The 27,659-nt window shown below is 40.9% G+C and overlaps 1 protein-coding gene across 2 annotated transcripts in view; it reads left to right on the forward strand.

Annotated features, from left to right (window-relative positions):
* The window catches only part of LOC144688633 (AP-1 complex subunit gamma-1-like), a 113,158-nt gene that overhangs the window by 35,585 nt on the left and 49,914 nt on the right, over positions 1-27,659 (forward strand). For both annotated transcript variants that reach the window (XM_078555434.1, XM_078555433.1), the window contains exons 4-6: positions 2,687-2,828; positions 12,628-12,724; positions 17,580-17,656. In XM_078555434.1, the coding sequence (XP_078411560.1) occupies positions 2,687-2,828; positions 12,628-12,724; positions 17,580-17,656 (316 nt within the window). The remainder of the gene's footprint in view (positions 1-2,686; positions 2,829-12,627; positions 12,725-17,579; positions 17,657-27,659) is intronic.

Here is a 27,659-nt window from a genome sequence, read left to right on the forward strand (position 1 = left end):
GGGGCATTTGCTGCTAGATTTAGCAATCAGGAATGAGCCAGAGCAGATACAAATAAAAGTTAGGGAATGTCTAGGCAATAGTGACTATAATATATGATTTAGGATAATTGAGAAAGATACAAATATTACACAGATGGTAATGGACTGGAGTTGACAACAGAACTTGGAAAATAAAATGGGCAACAATATTGGCAAACAATGATGTAGAGCAGCAATAGGAAATATTTAAAACTATGTTCAGCAGAAGCCAGGAATATAGAACAAGCCAAGTACCCGTGAGTCACCATGGATGAATAAAGGCATAGGAAAATATTAAGGGTAAGGAAGGAGACATACACTAAGTATATGGATAGCAGCGGAGAGCATGACAAAGGAATCTATAAAGAAATTAGAAGAGAACTCATTAGGAGAGCAATGGAATTAAATCATCGAGCGTCAAACAAAATAGTAAAATATTTTACAGACACAAAGTAAAGTTGGGTTGAAAATAGGGCCACTTAATAATGTCACTGATAATGCTAGAGAAATGGCAAAAATATTAAATAATTACTTTGTTTCAGCATTTACCAGGGAAATGGTGCAGGTGGGCATGACATTAAAAGATGAGATTAGAAATGAGATAGCATTTGAGATATTAAGCTAATCAAACTTGAAGATGATAAAAGCCCCTGGTCTGAACAGATAGTCTGGAAAAAGGCAGCAGAGGCGTTACACGTTCTGATATACATTAGAGAAAGGTGGAGTGCGAGAAGACTGACAGAAAAGGCTGACCTTATACCTCTTTTTAAGAAGGGAGATAGAACATGTCCAGGGAACTATAAACCAGTCAGTTAACATTAGTGGTAAGAAAATAATGGAATTCCCACTAAACAACATCACTTATTTCTGTAGAGCCTTCAATGTGGCAAAAGGAGTGTCTTAAAGGAGGAAAGCACAGCAGAGAAATGTACAGAGGCCCTGGGTAGCTGAATACATAGCTGCCAATGGAGGAGTGATTAAAATTGGGGATGCTCAAGAGTCTAGAATTAGATGAACAACGTACCTCGGAGGGTTGTGGGGCTGGAGGATATTACCGAAAAAGGGAGGGGTGGGACCGTGGAGGGACATGAGAATTTTAAAATCAAGACATTGCTTGACCAGATGCATAAGTCAGCGAGTACAGGAGTGATATGTAAGCCAAACTTGGTACGAGTTGAGATACAGGCAGCAGGGCTTTGGATGTCGTCACATTTGTGGAGTGTAGAATGTGGGAAACCAGCCAGGAGCGCATTGGAATAGTTGAGTCTAGAGATAACAAACACATGAATGAGGATTTCAACAGATGAGCTGAGATGGACGTAGTTTGGCGATGTTATGGAGGTGGAAATTGACAGTCTTAGTGATGATGCAAGTATGTGGCCAGAAGCTCATCTTGTGGTCAAATATGACACCAAGCTTGCGAACAGATTGGGTTAGTCTCGGACTGTTGCCAAGGAGAGGGATGGAGTTGATAGTTTGGGAATGGAGGTTGGAGCGGGAATCAAAGAAAATGGCTTCGGTCTTCACAATACTTAATTGGAGGAAATTTCTGCTCATCCAGTACTGGATGTCAGATAAGCAACCTGATAATAGCAGCAGTGGAGGAATCAGAGAGGTGATGGCACGATAGAGCTAGGTATCACCAGTATACATGTGAAAACTAGTGCTGTGCTTTCAGATGATGTCACCAAGGGGCAACATATAGATGAGAAATGGGGGGTGGGTGTCAAGGATTGATCCTTGGGGAACACCAGAGGTGACAATGCAGAAGTGGGAAGCAATATTTTGGCTAAGATTAGATAGATAAGAATAGGACCAGGTGAGAGCAGTCATATCCAGCGGGACGATGGTGGAGAAGCTTTGGAGGAGGATGAGCAAACCAAGCACAAGGATTTGTTTCCTGAGGAATAGAATTTAATAGCAAAGAAGGTATGCTAAACCTGTATTGAAGCTTGGGCAGACTAATCTGGAGTACTGTGTGCACAATATTACATTGCTGTTATGGGAGTTTGCTGTGTTCAAATTTCCTCCCCCATTTCATAAATCACAATAGTGACCACTTTTTTAAAAGTACTTCATTGACGGTAAAGGACTTTTAAACATCTGGTAGTCATGAAAAACGCTACAAAATGCAAGTCTATGTTTCTTTATAATTCCGATCACCATATTATAAAAAAGATAAGGGCCCTGGAGAGGGTGCAATGGTACCAGAAACATGGGGGTAGACAGATTGTTTTTTTTTTCTCTTGAGGCTTGATCTTATAGAGATCTTTAAAATTCCGAAAGGTTTTGATGGAGTAGGCATAGACGGAATGTTTCTACTAATTTACCTGAAAGAGACAAGGAAAACCGGTCTTGCCCTTGTATGCCTTATCACCCCTGCTGACAGGTATACAGGACGGCATTAGAAATATCACTGGACAGGCTAGAGGAGTGCTAAGTGAATTTGAGGTGGGGTTTGAGAGAGAATTGGGGATAAATAGCACCTTTTGGAATTCTGTTTCCATTTCCAAAATACACTGGCTTTGCTGTTATCTAATAGCTTAGTCAATTATCAACAATATTTTATAGTTGTAATTTTGTCCAGAATGAACTGAGTTGAAGCTGTGAATTTTGGAATTAATGTTTATTTTACAAATATGCCAGTACATTTTGTGCTTCTCTACAGTGACTTGAGCCACAGCACGCAGTTTGTCCAAGGGCTGTCTTTGTGTACGCTGGGCTGCATGGGATCATCAGATATGTGCAGAGATCTGGCTGGAGAGGTGGAGAAACTGTTAAAAAACTCCAATTCATACATCCGTAAAAAGGTGAGACCTCTCTCACAAGTTTAAGAATATAAATAACAAAAATAAAATGGACAGAAGGTGAATTCTACTTGGGCCTAACCTACCTTTCAGCCTATTGGAATATATTTAATATATTTTCATCCATTTTTGTCTTCAAATAGTTTCTATATCTGGTCCACTGATTTGAGCTGCACATTCTTCTAAACCAATTAATCTGGGCTGCATCCTCTTTGCCACTTATTAGCTAATTTCCAGTCTAATATCTTTATTTATCTATTTATTTGTGTTTTTGGTTTGTGTATTTGTCCTACTTAATTGCCCAGAACCAAGTCTAGCACAGGATACTCCCTTGTTGATCAGGCAATACACTGATAGTGTGGAAACACCAAAATATATATTATGTATGGCATATCTTTCCTCCATACAAAGAAGCAAATTCCCCAGCTTGCCTTGAGCAATGCTTTGGGAAATCTGCCAGTAATATAAAATTCTTGATTATGGCCTACACATCCTATAAAGCATGTCTCCTGTACCATTTTTCTGCCTTTCTGCCTCTGCCATGCTTTTTCAGTTTAAGCTTACGTATAGAATTGCATCTTAGCACCATCAGTGACGCCTTCACTTCACGGCTTTGGACTAGGTTTTGAGTGTATATTTTTCTATTAAAAGTGAATTCCAGGGCCTGGAGAATTGAGACACTAAGCTTAGTGAACCTTTCACGTTTGAAGTAAAACTAATGCTTAATTTTTACAAGACCCGGCAGGGCCAGAGAAGGGAACTGCTGTAGTAGTTTTTGGTAGGTTTTTTTTGGTAAAACAAAGCACAAATTTGATTATTGAAATAGTATTTTTGTTGCATTTGTAATAAATCTTTTTCTTTAAAAGACAAATAAATGTTGAAATGTTTTGTTCAACAACAGTCTAATTGCATCATCTGTTCATGTTCTAACATTGAATAATAACCGAATAGCTATATCAATTATAGAATAAATGTGTAGTCAGCAACTAGAGTATTTAAATAAGTTTATGCTTAAAACTGGGTTCAGGCTAGACTCTGGGAGCAATTTTAGTATTGTGGGTGTTATATTAGCCTTGACGTAAAGCAGCAGAACCTGATATAATTCTCTATATGTTGATTATGGGGCCTGGGGATATCTGTAATAACCTCCCACTAATACATTGCCCTGCACTGTTGCCTCTGGAGTTGCCTGTTTCTCACCTATATGCTCTCCTTTGGCAATATCATCCAAAGGCACAACATTAGATTCCATATGTTTCCTGATGATATCCAGTTCTATCTCACCATAACCACTCACAACCTCTCATTGGCTGCATATCGCCAGAGACGCCAGTCTTGGATGAGCCAAAATTTCTTTCAGTTAAACATTGCAAAGGCCAAAGTCATTGTCCTCAGTTACCACAACAGACAATATTCCTTAGCCACCAATTCCATTCCACTCCCTGGCCAGACTCGGGCTGAACGCGAATGCTGGCAATCTCAGTGTCTTCTCTGACCCAAAGTTGAGCTTGTTGCCCCAATTCCTCTCTAATACCGAGACTTCCCAAATCCATCCCTGTAATATCATCCATCTGTTGCTGAAGTTCTCGTCGATTCTCTTGTTACCCCCAGATTCCACTATTTCCTTGCTCTTTAGGGTTGGCCTGTCACTCTCCATAATTTGAAGTCAAGGTCTCTGTAATCTGTATACTAACTCGCTACAAGCTCTGTTCACCCATCAACCCTGCGCTCATTGAACTCCTCCAGCTGCCCCTCTACAATATGTGAATTTTAAGATTGTTATCCTCACTTTCAAATCTCTCCATGGCCTCTTCCATCCCTATCTCTGTAACCTCTTTCAGCCCTGCAGCCCTCTGAGAACTCTGCATTCCTTCAACTCTGGACTTTTGTGCAATCCCCCCAATTCTTGTGCTCTGCCCTTGGCAGCCGTGCTTCATCCACCTAGGCCCTAAACTCTGCAATTTCCACCCGCAGGTCTCCACCTCTTTCTCGCTCCTCCTCACTACTTAAAATCTAGCTCTTTGATCAAGTGTTTGGTCACTTGTCCTAATGTATGCTTCTTGACTTGTCAGTTTTTCTTACTGCGCTCCTGTGAAGTTCTTAGGGATGTTCTACTGCATTAGAGGCACAGCATAAATGCAAATTGTTATAGAGAGCAGCACATAGTACTTGCTTCTCAAGTGAATTTAAAAACTGTCCAAAAGTAATTGGATTTGATTCTTAAATATAGTTCCCCAAATTGTATTAAAAGTTGATATGGTTGTCTTCACTGCTGAACTGTATCAGCTAGTAATCACATCTCCTGTTGTTTTAAAGCATTCAAGGAGCACAGAGCACGGGCATGAGAGATTTGTAAAAGCCCAAAGTAGTATTATTTGGCAAGCCTGATGGTGAAAAAGTGAACAATAGTGATTGCATTATTGATAAAATGAATAATGTATTTCCAAACCCAAAAGTAAATTACAAAAGTTGTGTGGAAGGAAACCAAATTGAAAGAGATAGCAAGTTACTTTAAGAATGGTACTGAATGAAAAGAGGTATGACAACAGTTTGCTCAAACAACCCAACCCAACAGCCTGGTAGCCGCAACACGTTGCTGAAGATGTAAGAGGAATAATACAACTCTTTAAGAGAACAGATCGCTTCATAGAAACAGTTTGCTCATACATTTTTTTTAAAAACCAGCAAAATTCTGCTGGTGCTGGAAATTTGAAGCAAGCAGAAAATGCTGGAAATGCATTCATCAGACCATTTTGATGGAGGTCATTCTGGGGAAGAACTGACAATTTAAAGTTTCACAAGAGGACCCTTTGTCAAAGAGTTTGCAGATAAAATATTAACTTTTCACAAAAGCTGCAGCCTAATCGGCTGAATATTTTCAACATGTTCTGTTTTTAAAATAGAGGACTCTGTGATCTCAAGGAGCGAGAGAGTTTGGTGAGCTGAGGGAAACTTAAATCTTTCTCAAAATCTAATATTGTTTGTATTTAATGCTTAACTGCAAGTACTGCTTAACTGCAATAAAAACAGAAAATGCTGGAAAACTTAGGTCTGACAGCATCTGTGGAGAAAGAAACAGTTAACGTTTCGAGTCCACCTGACTCTTCAGTCATACGGACTCGAAACGTTAACTCTGTTTTTTGCTCCACAGATGCTGCCAGACCTGCTGAGTTTTTCCAACATTTTCTGTTTTTATTTCAGATTTCCAGTACCTGCAGTATTTTGCTTTTACCTCTGATTAACTGCAAGCACTGTTTAAGTTGTAAGTCTCATCCAGTGGCCTAAGCAGGGAGATAGAAGCTATCCACTGGCAGCAGCTAAAATAGCTAATTAAGGAAACTAGCTTGAATTGGTCTTGCTTTACCTGGGTTCAGCTAGTCCCTTTGTCTAGGACATATAAATTCAGACATTCTCAGTGTGACTAGCACTGTGTGTGTGACCTCAATGGAGTGAGAGAATTTGATGAGCTGAGGGAGTACAGTGAGGAGGGGAGGGAGGTATTCTTTTGCTTTTTCTAACCTTTTCACCATGTAGGAACTGGTTCTTGCTCTACTACAGGGGAAGAAGCTACCTGTTTGGTGAGTATCTGGTAAGTGGTCAAGGTCTATTCTATTCTTAAGGTTTAAATAGTACAGGACTTTGTGATAAGATTAATAAATAATTAAAATAAATAATTGAATAAAATAATTAAGTGATTAATTAAAGCACATAAATATAGCAGGACCAGTGATGTGTCATGGCTGTAGCATGTGGGAGTTCCTGGATACTAGTGTTAGCCAGGGCAAGCACATGTCTGTAGTAAGTGTCTGCGGCTTGAGGGTCGTTCAGCTGGAGGCTGAGCTGCGGACGCTGCGACACATCAGGGAGGGCAAGAGTTACCCAGACGCTTTGTACCAGGAGGCGGTCACACCCCTTAGGATAGAGTCTTCTGATTTGGAAGGTAGTCAGGGACAGAAGGGTGTGACTGCAGCTGAGTCAGGTAAGGGGACCCAGGAGTGTCAGTCTCTGCTAATGTCCAACAGGTTTGAGCTTTTTTGAGTTGGAAGAGAGTGGGGTCTGCAGGGTGGATGAGCTGACTGACCATGGCACTGCGGTACAGGAAGCCATTCAAGTGGGGGGAGCACAAAGGAATGCAATGGTAGTAGGGGACAGTATAGTAGGGGGAATTGATACTGTTTCTCTGTAGCAAGGAGCGAGAGTCCAGACAGCCATGTTGTCTGCCGAGTGCCAGGGTTCAGGACATTTGCTCAGTCCTGGAGATTGTTGTGGTCACTGACAAACGGACCACAGGAGTCTCAGGTACAGATCACGATTGTTTATTCGAGCAATTGCAAGGGGAGAACCATCTCAATGGAGCTTGAGATAGCACTCTGCTAAATTACAAGTGTTCAACATATTTATACATTATTGGTCACGTACAAGAACAGTTTCCGGATTCCAATCTCGTCAACATGTAGGTTTACATTAAACAGACATCTCTGGTAACAGGTACATGCATCGTACGTCCCTATTTTTCACCCAGGCAGAGACCTTCCCTCCTAGGACTATCTGTTCTTCCCCTATCTGTTGAAGAGCACACTTAATCTTAGTTGTTATTGCCAATGCTCTGACTGCAGTCCGGCTCCCAAGGCCTTTCTGTTGTTTGCAGGCCCTAAGGCTGTGCAAGGTTCATCTGGTAACCTTTAACTGCCAATGTGCTTGGTAGCCCTGGTTGCCTGGAGATTTTAAGTAATTCATTCCTTTTCAATAAATTCTCCCTTACCATAAATTCTTTCTTACTTTCTTCCCCCTAACAAGATGAACTTGCAGGGGGAGGATCCAGTGGTTGTGATCCATGTAGGTACCAATGACGTAGGCAGGAAGAGGAAGGAGGTTCTGCATAGTCATTATGAGAACATATAAACATACAAATTGGGAGCAGGTGTAGACCCCTCAAGTCTGCTCCGCCATTCAATAAGATCATGGCTGATCTGAATGTAACCTCAACCCCACATTCCTGACTACCCCAATGACCTTTCCACCCCCTTGTTAATCAAGAATCTATCTAGCTCTGCCTTACAAATTCAAAGACTCTGCTTCCACTGCCTTTTGAGGAAGAGAGTTCCAAAGACACTTGACCCTCTGAGAGAAAAAATTTCTCCTCATCTCTGTCTTAAATGTTTATTTTTAAACAGAGTGACCCCTAGTTTGGATTTCCCACAAGAGGAAACATCCTCTCCACATCCACCCTGTCAGGATCTTAAAGGTTTCAATTAAGTTGCCTCTTACTCTAAATTACAGTGGATACAAGCTTAATCTGTCCAGCCTTTCCTCATAAGACAACCCACCCATTCCTGGTATTAGTCTAGTAAATCTTCTCTGAACTGCTAACACATTTGCATCTTTCTTTAAATAAGGAGACCAGTACTGTACACACTGCTTCAGATGTGGCCTCACCAGTATCCTGTACAACTGAACATAACCTCCCTACTTATGTATTCAATTTTCCTCACAATAAATTATGACATCCTATTAGCTTTCCTAATTATCTGCATACTAACCTTTTGTGATTCATGCATTAGGACACCCAGATCCCTCCAAATCTGAGCTCTGCAATCTCTCACCATTTAGATAATATTTTTTATTCTTCCTGCCAAAATGAACAATTTCACATTTGCCCACATTATACTCCATTTGCCAGATATTTTCCCACTCACTTAACCTATCTATGTCACTTTGTAGCTCCTTACGTCCTCTTCACAATTTACTTTCCTATCTGTGTTGTCAGCAAATTTAGCAACCATTCCTTCAGTCCCTTCATCCAAGTTATTTACGTAAATTGTAGAAAGTTGAAGTCCCAGCACTCATCCCTGTGGCACACCACTTGACCCATTTATGCCAACTCTCTGCTTCCTGTTAGCTAGCCAATCTTCTGTCTATGCCAATATGTTACCCCCTATATCATGAGCTTTTATTTTCTGCAATAACCTTGGATGTGGCACTTTATCAAATGCCTTCTGGAAATCTAAGTACAGTACATCCACCAGTTCCCCTTTATCCACAGCACAAGTGACTCCTTCAAAGAACTCCAATAAATTGGTTAAACTTAATTTCCCTTTTATAAAACCATGTTGGTGCCTGATTGCCTTGAATTTTTCTAAGTGCCCTGCTATAACATCTTTAATAATATCTTCTAACATTCTAACAAACAGATTAGGCTTGTATCCATGAGTTTAGAAGAGTAAGAGGTGACTTAATTGAAACCTTTAAGATCCTGAGGGTGGATGTGGAGACGATGTCTCCTCTTGTGGGAGAATCTAGAACTAGGGGTCACTGTTTAAAAATAAGAGGATCGCTCATTTCAGACAGATGAGAAATTTTTTTCTCTGAGGGTCATGAGTCTTTGGAACTCTGCTTCCACTGCCTTTAGAGGAAGAGAGTCTTTGAATATTTTTAAGGCAGAACTTGATAGATTCTTGATTAACAAGGAGGTGAAAGATTATTGGGGGTAGGCAGGAAGTGGGGTTGAGGTTACAATCAGATCAGCCATGATCTTATTGAATGGTGGAGCATACTCGAGGGGCCTAATGACCTCCTACTCCTCGTTCATATGTTCGTATGTTAAATTAGAAAATGGAACTTGCCTTTTTTGACAATAGTTGAGTTTCAAAATTACTTTAAATGCCCTTCTTCCCTTGGGAATTATTAGATGGAGTTTAGTAGCCCGAAGATGAGAGAAATTCCTCAGGAATGGCCCCACAGCCTTTGTGCTTTTTTACTCCAATCGCACAATTCTTAGCAGATGTGGCCTACATCCAGTTCTCAATGACTCATGCTGCGAATGTGAGATGATCATGGACCCAGGGTTTCCTATTTGCTCATAAATCATGCTTGAAAACTGGATATGTCCATTTCAGAGCATTTAATGATGGTGAAAAAGAGGAAGAAACAGGACTGATTGTGATTGGTACACAGGATCACTCACATTTCAGCCAATTTTCCTCCCTAAGTCAGTGTCTCCTAAGCTAATGAACCCAGTTAGCCTACCTAGATCATTTAGGTTCCATGTCTAAACAAGTTTGATCACGGTTTCTGTTTCTCCATGAATATTTATTGTTGAATTTGGGGCAGAGTGGGCTACAGCAAATGTTGAACATACTTTGAGTTAGGTAAGCTAGTAAAATTGGAATTATAGCTGTATTCCATACCAAACAACAGAGCCAAGGCTGTGACATAATTTTGCAGAGACAAGCAGTGAAACCTGAGGAAAAGGAAATTTGCTTGGGGTTTGAGTCATTGGCTCAGCAATTCCAAATAAGTAATGGTTCTCACCATTTCACCATTGTGCAAGAACCTACAATGTCTGGGCTGGTGTGCGAGATCTGTTTAAGGCAGAAAATGCTAAGTCTCTCTGTGGATAGAAGGAAGGGAAATAACCCTTCACTAGTAGTGATTAAAAGCTTGGATAAACATGAAAGATGTGCTTGGAGGAACGTTTGCCCATCAATTACAGGAAAAGTCAAAATTGCTGAAAAAAAAATTCCAGGAAACTTCCAAAGACAATCGGGAGCTAAAACCCATAAAGAAATCACTCATCACCCAGAGACTTCTGGGGAAAAGTAGCTGGCAGGGATTGAAATTCTAATGCAACTTAAACAGAGCCAGTTAAATAATTTTTAAAAAGCTCTTTACTATCAATTAGAAATATTGCAATAAAACCATGGTACTAATGTATATCTCAGTACAAATAAAGGAGTGTCACCACTATGACGTTCTACTAAGTACATTAAACCCAAAGATATAATCAAACTTTACTATACCAGCTTAAAGTTGCTGAACTAAAAGTTACTTAAACTTTTGGATAGCTGATTTTGCAATAGGGAATAAAGGCAAATTAGTTAATACCTTTACATCAATCAACAACTTGCACTTAAATAACAAAAAACTACTACGGATGCTGGAAATCCAAAACAAAAACAGAATTACCTGGAAAAACTCAGCAGGTCTGGCAGCATCGGCGGAGAAGAAAAGAGTTGACATTTCGAGTCCTCATGACCCTTCAGCAGAACTGAGTATAGTTAGGAGAGGGGTGAAATATAAGCTGGTTTAAGGTGGGGGGGAGAGAAGTTGAGGGGGGGGTGGTGGTTGTAGGGACAAGCAAGCAGTGATAGGAGCAGATGATCAAAAGATGTCACAGACAAAAGGATCAAAGAGGTGTTGAAGGTGGTGATATTATCTAAGAAAATGTGCTAATTAAGAATGGATGGCAGGACACTCAAGGTACAGCTCTAATGGGGGTGGGATGGAAATTGTCTGGTGCCCATAACAGAAAGAAATCTCAAAGTGCTTTACAAGGAAGTAATAAAGTAAGTTTTCTAGCTAAAGAAAAAATAGGAGTTAACAAAAATTTGAGCAGAAGTTAAGTTTTAAGTGGGGTTAAAGGTGAAGGGTAGGTGGCGAGGCAGAATGTTTTAAAGATAGTCTTTCAGAGAGTGGGAGACTCTAGGCAGCTGAAGGCATGATTGCCACTGTTAGGGTGAAAGGAGATGGGAAGTTCACAAAAGACCAGTCAGCAGAACAGAGAGTTTAAGGTGGCAGACTGTATCAATGGAGGAGTTAGAGTAGGGCAAGGCCATGGAGAGATTTAACCATAAGAATTTCAAATTCAAGGCTCTGGGTTCAGGAGCCAATGTAGCTCAGTGACTCAGTGAAAACAGCAGTGATATGTGAAGGGTCTACAGGGAGTAGGGTTTATGATGAGCTCATTTGTGGAACGTTCAGGATGTGAAGCTGGCCAAGAGAATGGGAATAGATGAGTCTGGAGATTACAAAGGTATGGATGAGAGTTTCACCAAATATTTTACTTCTCCAGTTGCTATCAATCCTTGGCCCTGATAAGAGGTTTCATGTTACATGCCATAACACCTCTGTTGTTTCAAAGCAATGCCACTCTGGCCTTATCAGATATTTGTCAGAAAGCTTCAGGGGAATAGTTCAGAGACTCTGTCTTTAACTTGATGTGTTATCAAATTCAGCTTTCACATTTACTCGTAGCTGTATTTTATAAATTGTTCTGAGTGCTAAGGAATCTTTTTGCAATGCAGGCAAGGAAATCACTCTGTTTTGGACATTTACCATTAGAAAAATGTACAAATGCTGTTTTTTTTTCTCATACAGAAGTACTCATGTTGCCTTGTGCTAAGAGATACAATGACCCATGTGTTGATGTAGCTTTCAGCCCTTAGTTTTGAACAATTTTTTATGTCTGAAAAGAAGTTACTAGTGTATATTTATCCACCTCAATAATCCACAAATTACACTAGGCAGATGAGTTATTTCAGATGGGGTTGTGCAACTCCTGACAACATGAAAAAGCTTTAAGTCCCTGACGAGCACTGCGGCTATCATATATTAAGGATCCTAGGCAGCAGTAGGTACTGATCCATGAAGTTGCACTGGCCATTGGCAGCACCATGTAGAGAGGCTTGTTCCTCCTTTGACCTCTGTACCCTTGGGACAGGGGATATAAATGCACTTTCAGTAATGCCCAACCAACCACCACTGATATTCAAGTAGAGCATCTGGAGGTAGAAGCCATAGAGGCCGAAATCTTTTGTTTGGTTTACTAAGAGTTTGTGCTTTGTGACCATATAGTGCATATGAAATTATCTTGTACCTCCGACTTCATGGTATTTTATTAAAATATAAAAACTCTGTGCTGCTGTGACTTTGCCTTTTATCAAGAATTTTAAAAGTTTAATTGGCAGATTGATAGTGCCTGGTGCTTACAGAAATGACTCACTGCTGCTTGTCTTGTTCACAGGCTGCATTGGCTGCTGTACATGTTATCAGGAAAGTACCAGAGCTGCTGGAGATGTTTCTGCCTGCCACGAAAAATCTACTTAATGATAAGAATCACGGTATGTGGCCCATGTGTAATTTGGACAAAACACTGCTTTGATAGAAAATGGCTTGCACAACTCCACTTTTTCCTGTTGCAGTCTTTCTTTTGTGAGCCCATATAGGCCAGACCAGGTAAGGACAGGAAAAGACATTAGTGAATCATTTGTACTTTTGCAGCAATCTTAACTGCTTTTACTAAAAGCAGCTTTTTAACTTCAAGATTTGTTTTTTAAACTAAAACCAAATTCTCAAAACAAAAACAGAATTACCTGGAAAAACTCATCAGGTCTGGCAGCATCGGTGGAGAAGAAAAGAGTTGACATTTCGAGTCCAACATGACCCTTCAACAGAACTGAAGTATAGTTAGGAGAGGGGTGAAATATAAGCTGGTTTAAGGTGGGGGGCGGGGGGAGAGAAGTTGAGGGTGGGGTGGTTGTGGGGACAAACAAGCAGTGATAGGAGCAGATAATCAAAAGATGTCACAGACAAAAGGATCAAAGAGGTGTTGAAGGTGGTGATATTATCTAAGAAAAGTGCTAATTAAGAATGGAAGGCAGGATACTCAAGGTACAGCTCTAGTGGGGGTGGGGTGGAAAGACTAACGAGGTATTAGTTGTAGATTTAAAATAATGGAAATAGGTGGGAAAAGAAGAATCTATATAAATTATTGAAAAAAAAGCAAAAGGGATGGGGAAGAAACGGGGTGGGGATGGGGGGAGGGGGAGTTTAAGATCTAAAGTTGTTGAATTCAATATTCAGCCCAGAAGGCTGTAAAGTGCCTAGTTGGACGATAAGGTGCTGTTCCTCCAGTTTGCGTTGGGCTTCACTGGAACAATGCAACAAGCCAAGGACAGACATGTGGGCAAGAGAGCAGGGTGGAGTGTTAAAATGGCAAGCGACAGGGAGGTTTGGGTCTTTCTTGCGGACAGACCGCAGGTGTTCTGCAAAGCAGTCGCCCAGTTTGCGTTTGGTCTCTCCAATGTAGAGGAGACCGCATTGGGAGCAACGAATGTAGTAGACTAAGTTAGGGGAAATGCAAGTGAAATGCTGCTTCACTTGAAAGGAGTGTTTGGGCCCTTGGACGGTGAGGAGAGAGGAAGTGAAGGGGCAGGTGTTGCATCTTCTGCGTGGGCATGGGGAGGTGCCATAGGTGGGGGTTGAGGAGTAGGGGGTGATGGAGGAGTGGACCAGGGTGTCCCGGAGGGAATGATCCCTACGGAATGCCACCAGAGGGAGTGAAGGGAAGATGTGTTTGGTGGTGGCATCATGCTGGAGTTGGCGGAAATGGCGGAGGATGATCCTTTGAATGCGGAGGCTGGTGGGGTGATAAGTGAGGACAAGGGGGACCCTATCATGTTTCTGGGAGGGAGGAGAAGGCGTGAGGGCGGATGCGCGGGAGATGGGCCGGACACGGTTGAGGGCCCTGTCAACAACCATGGGTGGAAAATCTCGGTTAAGGAAGAAGGAGGACATGTCAGAGGAGCTGTTTTTGAAGGTAGCGTCATCAGAACAGATGCTACGGAGGCGAAGGAACTGAGAGAATGGGATGGAGTCCTTACAGGAAGCGGGGTGTGAGGAGCTGTAGTCGAGGTAGCTGTGGGAGTCGGTAGGCTTGTAATGGATATTGGTGGACAGTCTATCATCAGAAATTGAGACAGAGAGGTCAAGGAAGGGAAGAGAAGTGTCAGAGATGGACCATGTGAAAATGATGGAGGGGTGGAGATTGGAAGCAAAATTAATAAATTTTTCCAGGTCCCGACGAGAGCATGAAGCAGCACCGAAGTAGTCATCGATGTACCGGAGAAAGAGTTGTGGGAGGGGGCTGGAGTAGGACTGGAACAAGGAATGTTCCACATACCCCATAAAGAGACAGGCATAGCTGGGGCCCATGCGGGTACCCATAGCCACACCTTTTATTTGGAGGAAGTGAGAGGAGTTAAAGGAGAAATTGTTCAGTGTGAGAACAAGTTCAGTCAGACGGAGGAGAGTAGTGGTGGATGGGGATTGTTGGGGCCTCTGTTCAAGGAAGAAGCTAAGGGCCCTCAGACCATCCTGGTGGGGGATGGAGGTGTAGAGGGATTGGACATCCATGGTGAAGAGGAAGCGGTTGGGGCCAGGGAACTGGAAATTGTTGATGTGACGTAAGGTGTCAGAGGAATCACGGATGTAGGTGGGAAGGGACTGGACAAGGGGAGAGAGAAATTTCTCAAAATGCCATCGTGGGTTTTGGACTTGGTTGCTTTGGCGACTTAACCTGGTAAACAAAATCAATATGTTAGCACGCACTCTGCAACATTTTTTTTAATGCACTTCAAACATTCAGAAAATAAAGAATTGATACACTCAGAACAATACTCTAATGGAGAGATAATAAGGGTGGGTATAATAGAAGTGAGTAATCGCTTACCTAAAGAATTCAAGCACACTCATAGTGTGAATGACGGTCATCTAACCATAAGGTTGATGCACAACCTTTTTGTTTGTCATTTAATCTCTCCTGCCCTTTACCCTACCCCAAACCTTCCCTTTTGTTCTTCCTCCCCCACCCCCTTTCAATGGCATATACCGCATCGCATTTCTGCCCTCCAGTTCTGAAGAAGTCATATTTTACTCTAAACGTTAACTCGGTTTCTCTCTCTCTCTCTCTGTAAATGTTACCAGACCTGCTGAAAATTTCCACAATTTTGTTTTTATTTCAGGTTTCCAGCATCTGCAGTATTTTGCTTTTATCACCCTGGAACTAGTTACTGTTTAATACCTTTTACTACCTTTAATTTAAACGGTTCTTAATTGTATGTTTGGATAATTTTTTATTCTAACAGTGATTACCCAGATGGTCCCATACCTGATGGTGCAAATTATTGCCCTTGAGTCAAGAGAATATTAATGCTAGAAAAAAATAATGCCAAGTAATGGCCATGACATTACATCAGACTTATTGAGAAATAATTTGCAGTTGATCACTAGGAAATATGGTCTGTAGCTGCTGAATTGGCTATACATTCAGTAAGAAGTGAGTGCCTTATGAAAGTGTGCGTAAGATGTGCTTCCATTTCCTGCTAAGATGTGCCTGTACTTAATAATACTGGCTATTTACTTCAAAGTGTGTTTTTTTTATAACTCTATTTTAGATTGCTGCCAATTACAATCTGTAATTATACAGTACGTTTATACAGCTTCTGAATGTGACTGCAAAGATCAATCTTCAAAAGAAAGAACAGGAAATCTATATAATATCATACAATTAATGAACATTTGAGTCACGAATTATATTTAAAGTGTGAAACCAGCCTTTACATTTGGCTCTGTACTTCTGTTCATAATTAATGCTCCTAGGTTATGCCTTTCCCAGCTTTAATGTACTGACTTTGAAAACATTTTGATCATTTCACATTGATTCAAACAAATGTGCCCCATAATTGCAACAAAACTTTGCATCTGAACCTGCATCAAGACTGGATATTGTTTTATTTTATAAAAAGAAGTATTGAATTTAGACCTTTTTCTGGAGTATTGCAGCTTTAGTTTTAATTGACATTTCATATTTTTCTTTTACTTTGTCAGTTATGTTTTGAATGCTAGTGAATATAAAAATGATGTAATTAATTAATGAAATGTTATACTCGAAATGGTAGAAATGTGCTGAAACTGAAAGCAACATTGACCTTTATAGTGAAAGCAGGAATGTCTCCCCTGAATCAATGTGGCTGTTAGACCTGTCATAAAGACAGCCCAAATTATCAGTATCAAATATCTGCTTATCCTTAAATTTCAAGTTGGTTATTTTGTGGGAACTAGGGTGTTTTATCAAACTTAATTATGTTCCCTTAACTTTCATAATCTGAGGACATGATCTATTTGAATGACAGAAAACGCTCCAGGGGCTGAATGGCCTACTACTGTTCCTATGCTCATACTGGGCAACAATTTCACAGACACTGGAAGCTATCTAATACCTCCAAATTTTTGATGATAATGAGTGCCTTTGGACTGGTTAACAGAAGGGAACTGACTAAGATATTTTGCCAAGGCTGTCCTCACCAGATATCTCCATTCATGATACTCAACGGGCCAATGATCTTGGGGGCATTTCTAGCTGATATCCTGTCTGCCCTTGTTTAAGATCAACAGCACTGAAGCCAATTGCTGAGACCAGCCAATTTTACAAGGTTACTGACCAATGATTAAAACTGAGCACTTCCTGGTACATCACTAAGTGCCATATCACAGAGTGCACTTTTCAAGCAACCTTTGGAATGACCCATGATTCCCTTTTCACATCTTTTCTCCCTTTCCCAATTATTTGAGTCCCTCTACAGTATTCATTAATTATGCAAAAGAGAAAAGGTGAGTAGTTCACTCCAAACATTTCCCAGTGTTGTTGGGAGGTGTGTGAATGACCTGAGGTGGCAGTTTTGATTATTGCTATACTTCACTTGGAGAGTGGGTGTGTGGCTGGCCTTTACATAGCATCTCTCCATGACTGCACAGCTAATCTGGGTACTTTGTGGCAAAGCAGTTCCTGGTTGTGACTTTGCATCTTGGTATTTCAAGACATAGCTTGCTGGAGATATAAAATGTTGATTGGTCTCACTTCCCCAGCAATGTCATTTACAAAGGTTTCTAATGAAGAATGATATATTAGTTTGTGGTGTGTTTAAAGAAGAAATTGTGCCGAATTGTTTCATATGCTAGTATATTTTTGTTTACAGACTGGGTACAATCTCATGATTTCTCTTGCTGATGAGCAGAAACTAGAAATGTTTGAGGCTGAGGTAGCTTGAAGTAGTCATCAGCATTGTATTCACTGCCTTGTTGTTCATTTGGTGCATTCATCAGTTAAAACGCCTTTTCTCTTTCTTTGTCTTAAAGGTGTCCTCCATGCTGCTGTTGTCCTTGTCATAGAAATGTGTAAACATAGCCCTGACACACACGCTTATTTTCGCAAGGTATAGCCACATTATGTTTACCATTGCTATGAAAAGTTTAATTTGCTGAATATTACAAATCTTTTGTATTTTGAAATTGCAGAAATAAGTTATTTTAAAATGTGAGAAGTAATGAAAAGTATAATTTGCATAAAGTAAGCCATTCATTTTTGCACATTGCTCTGTGAACTTGAAATTTGTTTTGGTGCAGACTTGTAGCTATTCCATTCATACCATGTGTTCCACAGAAAATTGTGCTTCTAAATGCACTTTGAACTTCACAGTGGCTTAATTGTAAAGCTACTGCTTCGTGAGTGGCTCAGTCACAGCAATTGCAAGATCCCAGATTTGATACCCCTGTGTATTTGTATTGACCAATCTTGGCTGGGTGTCTGGAGGGGCATAAATATTGACCTCCATATCCCTTAGAAGGGAAATATACTCCTGCTGGACATGTGAGGACAGGATCAGAATCGGTTGTGGGGTCCCATTGTCAATTAGCCTGTATTTCCTCCCTCTTTGCTCATGTTTGAAAACATGGCCATGTGATCAAAGGTTTGGAGGGTGCCTGCTGTCCATGCATCCATATTGCAGCTAGAGTTAGTACCTTCTAGAGCAGGGGAAGAAAATTGCAAGGTAAAACAATTTTTTAAAATTGCACTAAATTTTAAGTTGCAATAGTTTTTAATGTTATTTTAAACTGTTTGTCTAATTTATGGTGATGTAACTGGAAATGCCTCGTGTGCAGCTTAGCTTAAAGTTGAGCAGAGGCATGTTTGGAGGAACAGTCAGCCAGTACAATATCTGAATAAAGAATAGGAACATAGGAGTAGGAGGCCATTTGGCCTGTCGAACCTGCTCCGCCATTCAATTAGATCATGGCTGATCATCTACCTCAACACCACTTTCCTGTGCTATCTCCATATCCCTTGATGTCATTAGTATCCAGAAAACTATCGATTTCTGTCTTGAACATGCTCGATGATTGAGCTTCCACAGCCCTCTGGGGTAGAGAGTTCCAAAGATTCACCACCCTGTGAAGAAATTCCCCCTCCTCTCAGTCTTAAATGGCCTGCCCCTTATTCTGAGACTGTGTCCCCTGGTTCTAGACTCACCAGCTAGGGGAAGGGACAAAGGCAGTGACCAAGCACACCGGCTCCAAGTTAAACTCCACAATGAACTGAAAAACACATCCTGAGAATGACCTGTTTATTCCTACTCTGTTTTCTGTCTGTTAACCAATTCTCAAACCATACCAGTATTTAACCCTAAATTCCATGTGCTCTAATTTTGTTTACTAACCTCTTGTGTGGGACCTTATCAAAAGCCTTCTGAAAATTCAAATACAGCACATCCACTGGTTCTCCTTTATTTATGCTGCAGGTAACATCTTCAAAAAAACTCTTCCAGATTTGTCAAACATGATTCCCTTTCACAAATCAGTGTTGATTCTGTCCAATCATATCATTATTTTCCAAGTGCCTAGTTATCACATCCTTAGATTCTAACACTTTCTCCACTACTGGCATCAAACTAACAGATCAGTAGTTCTCTATTTTCTCTCTCCCTCCCTCTTGACTATTGGTGTTACATTTGCTATTTTCCAGTCTGCAGGAACCCTTCCAGAATATTTAGAATTTTGAAAGATAACCACCAATGCGTTCATTTTCTCTATAGCCACCTCCTTCAACATTCTGGGGAGTAGCTCATCAGATGTTGGGGATTTATCAACCTTCAATCCAATTAATTTAATTTAAATCAAGAATGCTTGATAGTCACTGGATACAGTATGAGAATTTTAATTTTCTAATGGTGTCATCCATCCCTTGGATTATAGATGGTATATAGAAATATCTTTACATGAATAACAGTTTGGTCTTGGGCCCTGAATGTTGGAAGTTTTCCTGTAACAGATATAACAGTTAAAGAAAGGAATGGTATTCCTCCAGTTTAAGTTGTCTTGTCAATGTTAATTTGCATTGTTTACGGCTCGTTAGACAGATCTTGACCTCTCATTTTGACACTTTTTTTCTTACACTATGCACTTTCCCCTGGACAAGCAGATTGGCTGTTGGCCTCATTTTATCCCTCTAGCTTTGTTTCGTGCTCTTTTTAGCTGGCCAAAATTAGCTGGTCAATTAGGTTAATTTCTGACTAGCGCTGCTGTTGGCAGTAACTTAGTTGTATTCTCTGGTTGGCTCCTTCTGGGCGAGCTGCAATTCTGTTCTTTAAAGTGGCAGATAGATCCCTCCCATCGCGCTCTCAGCTTGTACACCTCTACTTCAGCCATTAAATAGGGTTTGGTGGTTATGGCCATTCCACTCCTTGGTCACAGACTCTGGTTTCTTTACTTTGTACCAGACTATTTTGCTACTCAACCAGGCTTTGCATAGACTTAAATATACATACATTGAAAGTATTAAAAGCCCTAGTAAAGATTACCAACATTTCCAAGAGGGGTTATCACAGTTTAAAGCTCTCATCGAAAAGCCCTATTTACATGTTATGTAAATGAAACTGTCTCTGTAAAATCAGCTGGGGACAGCATATGTAATGTTCACGCTCAAAAATCTATGTCAGCTTTCTGCCCCTGCCACAGTATAGAAATGGCTCTAATCAAAGTCTTACATGACTGTGACAGTGATGAATAATCCTCCCTCATCCTTCTCTATCGGCAGCCATTGACACGGTTGGCTATACCGTACAACTTCAGTGTTTCTACTCTTTTGTCCAACTGGGTCGAACTGCACTCTTTGTTTTAAATGGGTGGCCCCTTATTTTTAAACTATGACCCCTAGTTCTAGATTCTCCCACAAGAGGAAACATCCTCTCCACATCCACCCTGTCAAGACCCCTCAGGATCTTATATGTTTTAATTAAGTCACCTCTTGCTCATCTAAACTCCAGCGGATACAAGCCTAGTCTGTCCAACCTTATCTTATAAGACAGCCCACCCTTTCCAGGTATTAGTCTAGTAAACCTTCTCTGAACTACTTCCAACGCATTTACATCCTTCCTTAAATAAGGTGACCAGTACTGTACACAGTACTCCAAATGTAGTCTCACTAGTGCCCTGTACAACTGAAGCACAACCTCCCTACTTTTCTATTCAATTCCCCTCTCAGTAAATTATAACATTCTATTAACTTTCCTAATTACCTGCTGTACCTGCATACGAGCATTTTGTGATTCAAGTACTAGGACACCCAAATTCCTCTGCACCTCAGAGCTCTGCAATCTCTCACCATTTAGATAATATGCTTCTCTCTTAATCTTCCTGCCGAAATGGACAATTTCACATCTGCCCATATTATACTCCATTTGCCAGATTTTTGCCCACTCACTAAACCTATCTATATCTTTTTGTAGCCTCCTTATGCTCTCTTCACAACTTACATTCCTACCTATCTTTTTGTCATCAGCAAATTTGTCAACCATCCCTTCAATTGCTTCATCCAAGTCATTTATATAAATTGTAAACAGTTGAGGCTCCAGCACTAATCCCTGTGGCACACCACTCATTATATCTTGCCAACTCAAAAAACACCCATTTATGCCTACTCTCTGCTTCCTGTTAGCCAGCCTATCTTCTGTCCATGCTTATATGTTACCCCCTATGCCATGAGCTTTTATTTTCTGCAGAAACCTTTGATGTGGCACTTTATCAAATGCCTTCTGGAAATCTACGGTACATCCACCAGTTCCCCTTTATCTACAGCACATGTTACTTCCTCAAAGAACTCCAATAAGTTGGTTAAACATGATTTCCCTTTCAGAAAACCATGTTGACTGCCTGATGACCTTCAGCTTATTCAAGTGCCCTGCTATAACTTCTTTAATAATAGCTTCTAACATTTTCCTTACAGCAGATGTTAAGCTAACTGGCCTGTAGTTTCCTGTTTTCTGTTTCCCTCCCTTTTTGAATAATGGAGTTACATTTGCTATCTTCCAATCTATTGGGACCTTCCCCGAATCTAGCGAGGTTTGGAAAATTAAAACCAATGCATCAGCAATCCACTAGACACTTCTTTTAAGATCCTAGGGTGAAGTCCATCAGGACCTGGGCTCTTGTCAGCCAGCAGCTCCAACAATTTACTCAGTACCATTTCTCTGGTGACTGTAATTTTCCTGACTTCCTCCCCCACTTCCATTTCCAGGTTTATGTCTGCTTCTGGGAAGTTACATGTATCCTCTATAGTGAAAACTGATGCAAAATAGCTGTTCAATTCATCTGCCGCCATCTTGTTTTCCATTATCAATTCTCCAGACTCACTTTCTATAGGACCAACGCTCACTTTGTTACCTCGTTTCTTTTTAAAATATTTATAAAAACTCTTAGGCCTGAATTTTACCTCTGGCGTGCATGCCCGATCGGCCGGCCCAGGAGTGGTCGGGAAATGGGCCCCCGACCACAGTCAGCAGCCAACCGCGATTTCATGCTAGCTGGCCAATTAAAAGCGGAAAAGACAAGTCCATGCATCACAAATATAGCTAATAAAAATGCTGCCCACAGATATTTATTTTTATTTTATTTCATAACAGAAATCTCATCCTGCCATTGGATGAGGTTTGATGAAAAATGCAAAGTCTGCCTGGCCAATTTGCCTGTCCGCCAATCGTAAGGTTGGACAGGCCACAAAAAAAAAGAGTTGCCCCACTAATGGGCTTAATTGCCCTCTGAATTGTTGGCGGGCGCGCTTCCGACTTTTGTATGCACCTGCCAAGCAAAATATTGCGCGAGTCGGCGATGACGGGACACTTGCCTGACGTCTTCTCACGCGATTTTATGCCCAATCGGGTTGGGCACGCGCCTGCCTGTAGGACGTAAAATTCTGCCCTTGCTATCTGTTTTTATATTTCTGGCTAGCTTTCTCTCATATTCTAATTTTCTCCCCCTTATTAGTCTTTTCGTCATTCTTTGCTGTTCCTTATATCCTGTCCAATCTTCTGAACTGCCACCTGTCTTTGCACAGTTATATACTTATTTAAATTTAAAAACATAGCCTCAGACCCAATTCTCTCTCCCTCAAACAGAATGTAAAATTCAGTCATATTATGGTCGCTGCTACCTAGGGGCACCTTCACTATGAGATCATTAATTACTCCCATCTCATTGCACAATACCAGGTCTAGTATAGCTTGCTCTGTGGTTGGCTTCAGAACATGCTGTTCTAAGAAACTATCCCAAAAACATTCAACGTACTCCTCATCTAGGCTATCTTTGCCCATGTGACTTTTCCAGCCTATATGTAAATTAAAATCTCCCATGATTATCGCCGTACCTTTCTGACAAGCTCCAATTATTTCTTCCTTTATGCTCCACCCTACCATGTGGTTACTATTTGGGGGCCTGTACACAACTCCCACAAGTGACTTCTTGCCTTTACCATTTCTCACCTCTACCCAAACCGTTTCTAAATCCTGGTTTCCTGAACTTGGGTCATCCCTCTCTATTGTGCTAATACCATCATTAACTAACAGAGCCACCCCTCCATCCTTTCCTCACTTCCTGTCCTTCCTAACTATCCTGTATCCTTCAATATTCAGGTCCCAATCCATGTCCTCCTGCAGCCATATCTCTGTAATGGCTATCAAATCGTAATTATTTATTTCTATGTGCGCTCTCGGTTCATCTGTTTTGTTTCAAGTGCTACGTGCATTCAGATACAGAGCTTTTAGTTTTATCCTTTTATTTTATAACCTCTAGCTTCATCTGTTGGATTACTGTTAGATTTGTACGCTCTATCCTTTCCTGTCACTGAAAAAAAATCAATAAGCTGAGTCAAATGTGATCTTTTTTGGAATCTGTGCTGACTACATATTGTGTTTCCAGCTTCTAGATTCTATCGCATCTTTTAAATAATGATTCCCATTATCTCTCCTCGCACTGACTTTCAGCTAATTGGTCTATAGCTCCTTTGACTTGTTTTATCTCCTATTTTAAATATAGGAACAATAATGTAAGGACTCTAACCCTTCCAAGTGCCTGCTCCAAACCACAGGCAGAATCTTAAAAATGTCATTTCGGGAACCTCCTGGTGAGGAATGGTATACAACAAGAATTTACTTTGTTTTGGTTTCTGCCAATGTTATAGTGGTTGCGAGTGGGGATATACAGCTCCCCCAGTGGTCAAGTGAACAATTGTACCATCCCACATGTTACTGAGTCACAATGATCATGAATGTCCCAAGTTCAGGCCCTGATTAATACTGAGTTAACACTGGGTTAACTATGTTTGCTGCAGTTTCCCTGGGCTGGTGAAGGAAGACCAACAACTGTGATCCTTAATTCCTCTGGCTGTCCAGTGTGCCCTGTTACCAAGTGCACATGTATAGATTTTGGAGGAAGTTATAGTTATATAACATAAAAAATAGGAATAGGTCATTCGGCCCTTCGAGCCTGCTCTGTCATTCAATATGATCATGGCTGATCCTCTATCTCAACGCTGTACTCCACATGCTCCTTGATGCCTTTAGAGTCCATAAATCTATCTATTTCCTTAACTAAATTCAGTGGCTTGGCCTCCACAGCCTTCTGTGGTTGAGAATTCCATAGGTTCACCACCCTCTGAGTGAAGAAGTTTCTCCTCATCTTAGTCCTAAATGCTCTACCCAGAGGAAACATCATCTCTGCATCCAGTCTGTCCATCCTGTCAGATCTCTCATTCTTCTAAACTCCAGTGAATACAGGCCAATCTCTCCTCATGCGACAATCCTGCCTTGTACAGCTGCTATAAGACATCCTTGCTCCTTGTACTTAAGTCCTTTCATAATGAAGGCCAACATACCATTTGCCTCCTCAACTGCTTGCTGCACCTGCAAGCTTGCTTTCAGTGATTGGCTTACAAGGACACCCAGGCCCCTTTGTACATCAACATTTCCCAATCTATCGCCATTTAAATAATGCTCTGCCATTCTGTTTTTCCTACCAAAGTGGATAACTTCACACTTATCCACATTATACTGCATCTGCCACACATTTGCCCACTCACTCAACCTGTCTAAATCGACTTGAAGCCTCGTAATACCCTCCTCACCGCTCACATTCTCATCAAGTTTCGTGTCATCAGCAAACTTGAAAATATTACATTTGGTTCCCTCATCCAAATCCTTGATAATATTGTGAATAGCTGGGGCCCAAGCACTGATCCCTGCGGTACCCTACTAGTCACTGCCTGCCACTCCGAAAAAGGCCCATTTATTCCTACTCTCCGTTTCTTGTCTGCTAACCAATTCTCAATCCATGCCAATATATTACCCCCAATTCCATTTGCTTTAATTTTACATACTAACCTCTTATGTGGGACTTTATCAAAAGCTTTCTGAAAAAGTTCAACCCGGCTGTGATGTTCCCCATACTCAGAAATCCTACCCGTGCTGGTTGTGCAATTCACTCATAAAGACTGATCACTAGACTGGCACTGGAGATTTTCTGCATCTTTGAAATGGTACCCCTGCAAGAGTCAGTGCCTTTGAGAGACTGAGGATGGGACAGAGCTGGTAGAGTTATTCCACTTTGTGACCAAAATTGTGGTATCTCACTTCCAAATCTTGCTGCGTGCTCAATCAGCAACTAAAATTTCAGTGCTGCTAACTTTAACTAGCGTGTAGATTCTTGGCTCTGTCTGCATTTGCCTTGCCTTTAATGACTACCTTTCTTTTCTTCCTGCTTTCATAATTTGGACTATAGAGTGAGAAGGTAAGGCTGTAATCAATGAGCAGGTTTCAGCCTATATGCCTACTTTATCAAGATTACTGCAGGATAACTTTGTTCTGTTATATTTCAGTATGAGTGATGTATAGACAGACTTAATCTGGGTTCACTATTAGGATTACCATTAGGAACTCCCCTGAAATACCAAGCTCTATCTGCCTGTAGAAGCACACTGACAATTGCCAAGAAATGGATCCAAGTTGTTCTGTATAAATAGCTTTAAGCAAGTCTCTGCACTCTGTACTGCTGGGTGTCTTTTGTCAGTCCTGTTAAAGTCATTATTTCATTAAGGAACAGCTTACAGCTGAATAGGCTGAAGCCTAGGAATGGTGGCAAATGTACTGATTTAGATAAGGTGGTCATGCATTGAACTATTATGATGTTGAGCAGACTTTAATGGCAGTCCAGAAAAGTGTGAGAAACCATCATTTTGGCCTATCCTGTCTTGGAACACCAATTGGGAAGAACTGGACAGCGAATTATTCAGCTATTTTCACAAATTTAGTTAGAGTCTTAATAGCAGGTAGAGTCAGCTATACTTACAATCAATGAATGTTCCAGCGTATTCAGACCTAGGTTGAGATATTCTGTCGTCTTGTTGCTTCAGCCAATTTGCATATAGCAAATCCCTGTAAACAGCAATGTGATAACAACTAGATAATCTATTTTTTTGTGTGATGTTGATTGAGGGATAAGCATTGGCCAGAACATGAAGTAACTCCCTTGCCCTTCTTCAAAATGGTGTTGGTCTTTTACATTCACCATAGGGCACTTGGTGTACATCTCATCCGAAAGACAACATCTCAGACAGTGCAGCACTCCCTCAGTACTGCACTGGAGTGTCAGCCTAGACTTTTGTGCCCAAGTCCTGGAGTAGGTTTGAACCCACAGCCTTTTATATGATTTGGGTGAGACTGCTACCAACTGAGCCATGGCTGAAACTCCCAGATCCGCTGCCTAACCCTAACCCTAACCCAACTCACCTGCATTTTCCCACCATCTTTTTCCACAGCTGCCTCAAATTGATTCCTAGTATATTTTCAAACTGTGTCCTTCTACCCTTCATTCTCTTCACCTTCGCCAACTCCAATCCCACTCAAACCTGACATTCCAAAGGGGCAAGGGGAGCAACCCAAAATCCTTACACCACCAGCAGTGGAAAGATATGAAGTAAAAAATAAAAATTAGAATAGTGTGCAGATAAGCTAGTAAAACTTATATTTGCTTAAAGCTTAGCTTGAGTTTCATCTGAACCTGGGGAAGAAACAGTTGCATTACTTAGTTGATGCAGTACTGTATAAAGTAAGTATAATAGTAAGTACATGTAGTTAAGCACACATAATTGAAGTGTAACAAAACATATATGAGGTGTGTGCACTGGTTGCAAGATTTTAATATGCAGATAAACAGATGGGCAGGTTGTTCAGTTTGATAATCTTTAAATCTTTTGGTGATGTCTTCTTTGAACTTAAGGGCTAATCTATTGAATTTAGCAGAGTCAACAATGTTGCTAACATGGAAGCTAAATGTTGTACTGGATCTGCTATTGGCTCAATAGGCTGAGGTGTTGTTGGATGTGGCATTGAGCCATGCAAGTTAGGAGACTCCATTCTACTGCTGGACTGTGCTGCAGTAGTTCTCAGTCTGGCAGTACAAAGGAGCTGTAACTGCATTCAGTGGCCCCTGGTTTAGGGAGGGTTAAAATCAGGCTAGGTGCCTCTTCCTGATATCCAGTGATTCATGCTTTGCTGGTGAGAAATATTCTTCAAAGTCTGGTTGATGGCCCTTCAACTCTGATGCCTCAAGTCTATAGACACTCGGGCCCAGAAATTATGATCCTTGGGGTGGGGCGGGGGCCGCATACCCATGCAAGGACTGCATTGGAATTGCACAGGAAGTTAAAACTTCCAGTGGGCAATTATCCTGCACTGGGAACCATCTGATACTCCAATTTTAAAGTCAGAGACTTCAGATGGTTCCGACTCTTAGCAGAATAGTTACCCAGGAACAGTTAAAAGGGTTAAAAAGGACTTCTAACTCCTGGACAACTATAGTACTGACCCCCTTACTTGGTTTTCTCTACCGTCCCTTTGAAACCCAAACAACTCCTTCACTTATCTACAAATGCAAATTTCCTTCACACCCTACATGCTAAGACCTCATCCATGTTTACTCATTGGCATTTCAAATGCCTTTTACTCCTAACGTCTTTTGATAATTTCAAGTTTACATCCTATCTGACTCTAGTTTAATTAAATCGCACGGACAGAACCGTCTTCACTCACTCCCATAAACCTACTTTACAATAAA

Source organism: Cetorhinus maximus, chromosome 13 (genome assembly GCF_964194155.1).
Source record: "Cetorhinus maximus chromosome 13, sCetMax3.hap1.1, whole genome shotgun sequence".
Lineage (NCBI taxonomy): Eukaryota > Metazoa > Chordata > Chondrichthyes > Lamniformes > Cetorhinidae > Cetorhinus > Cetorhinus maximus.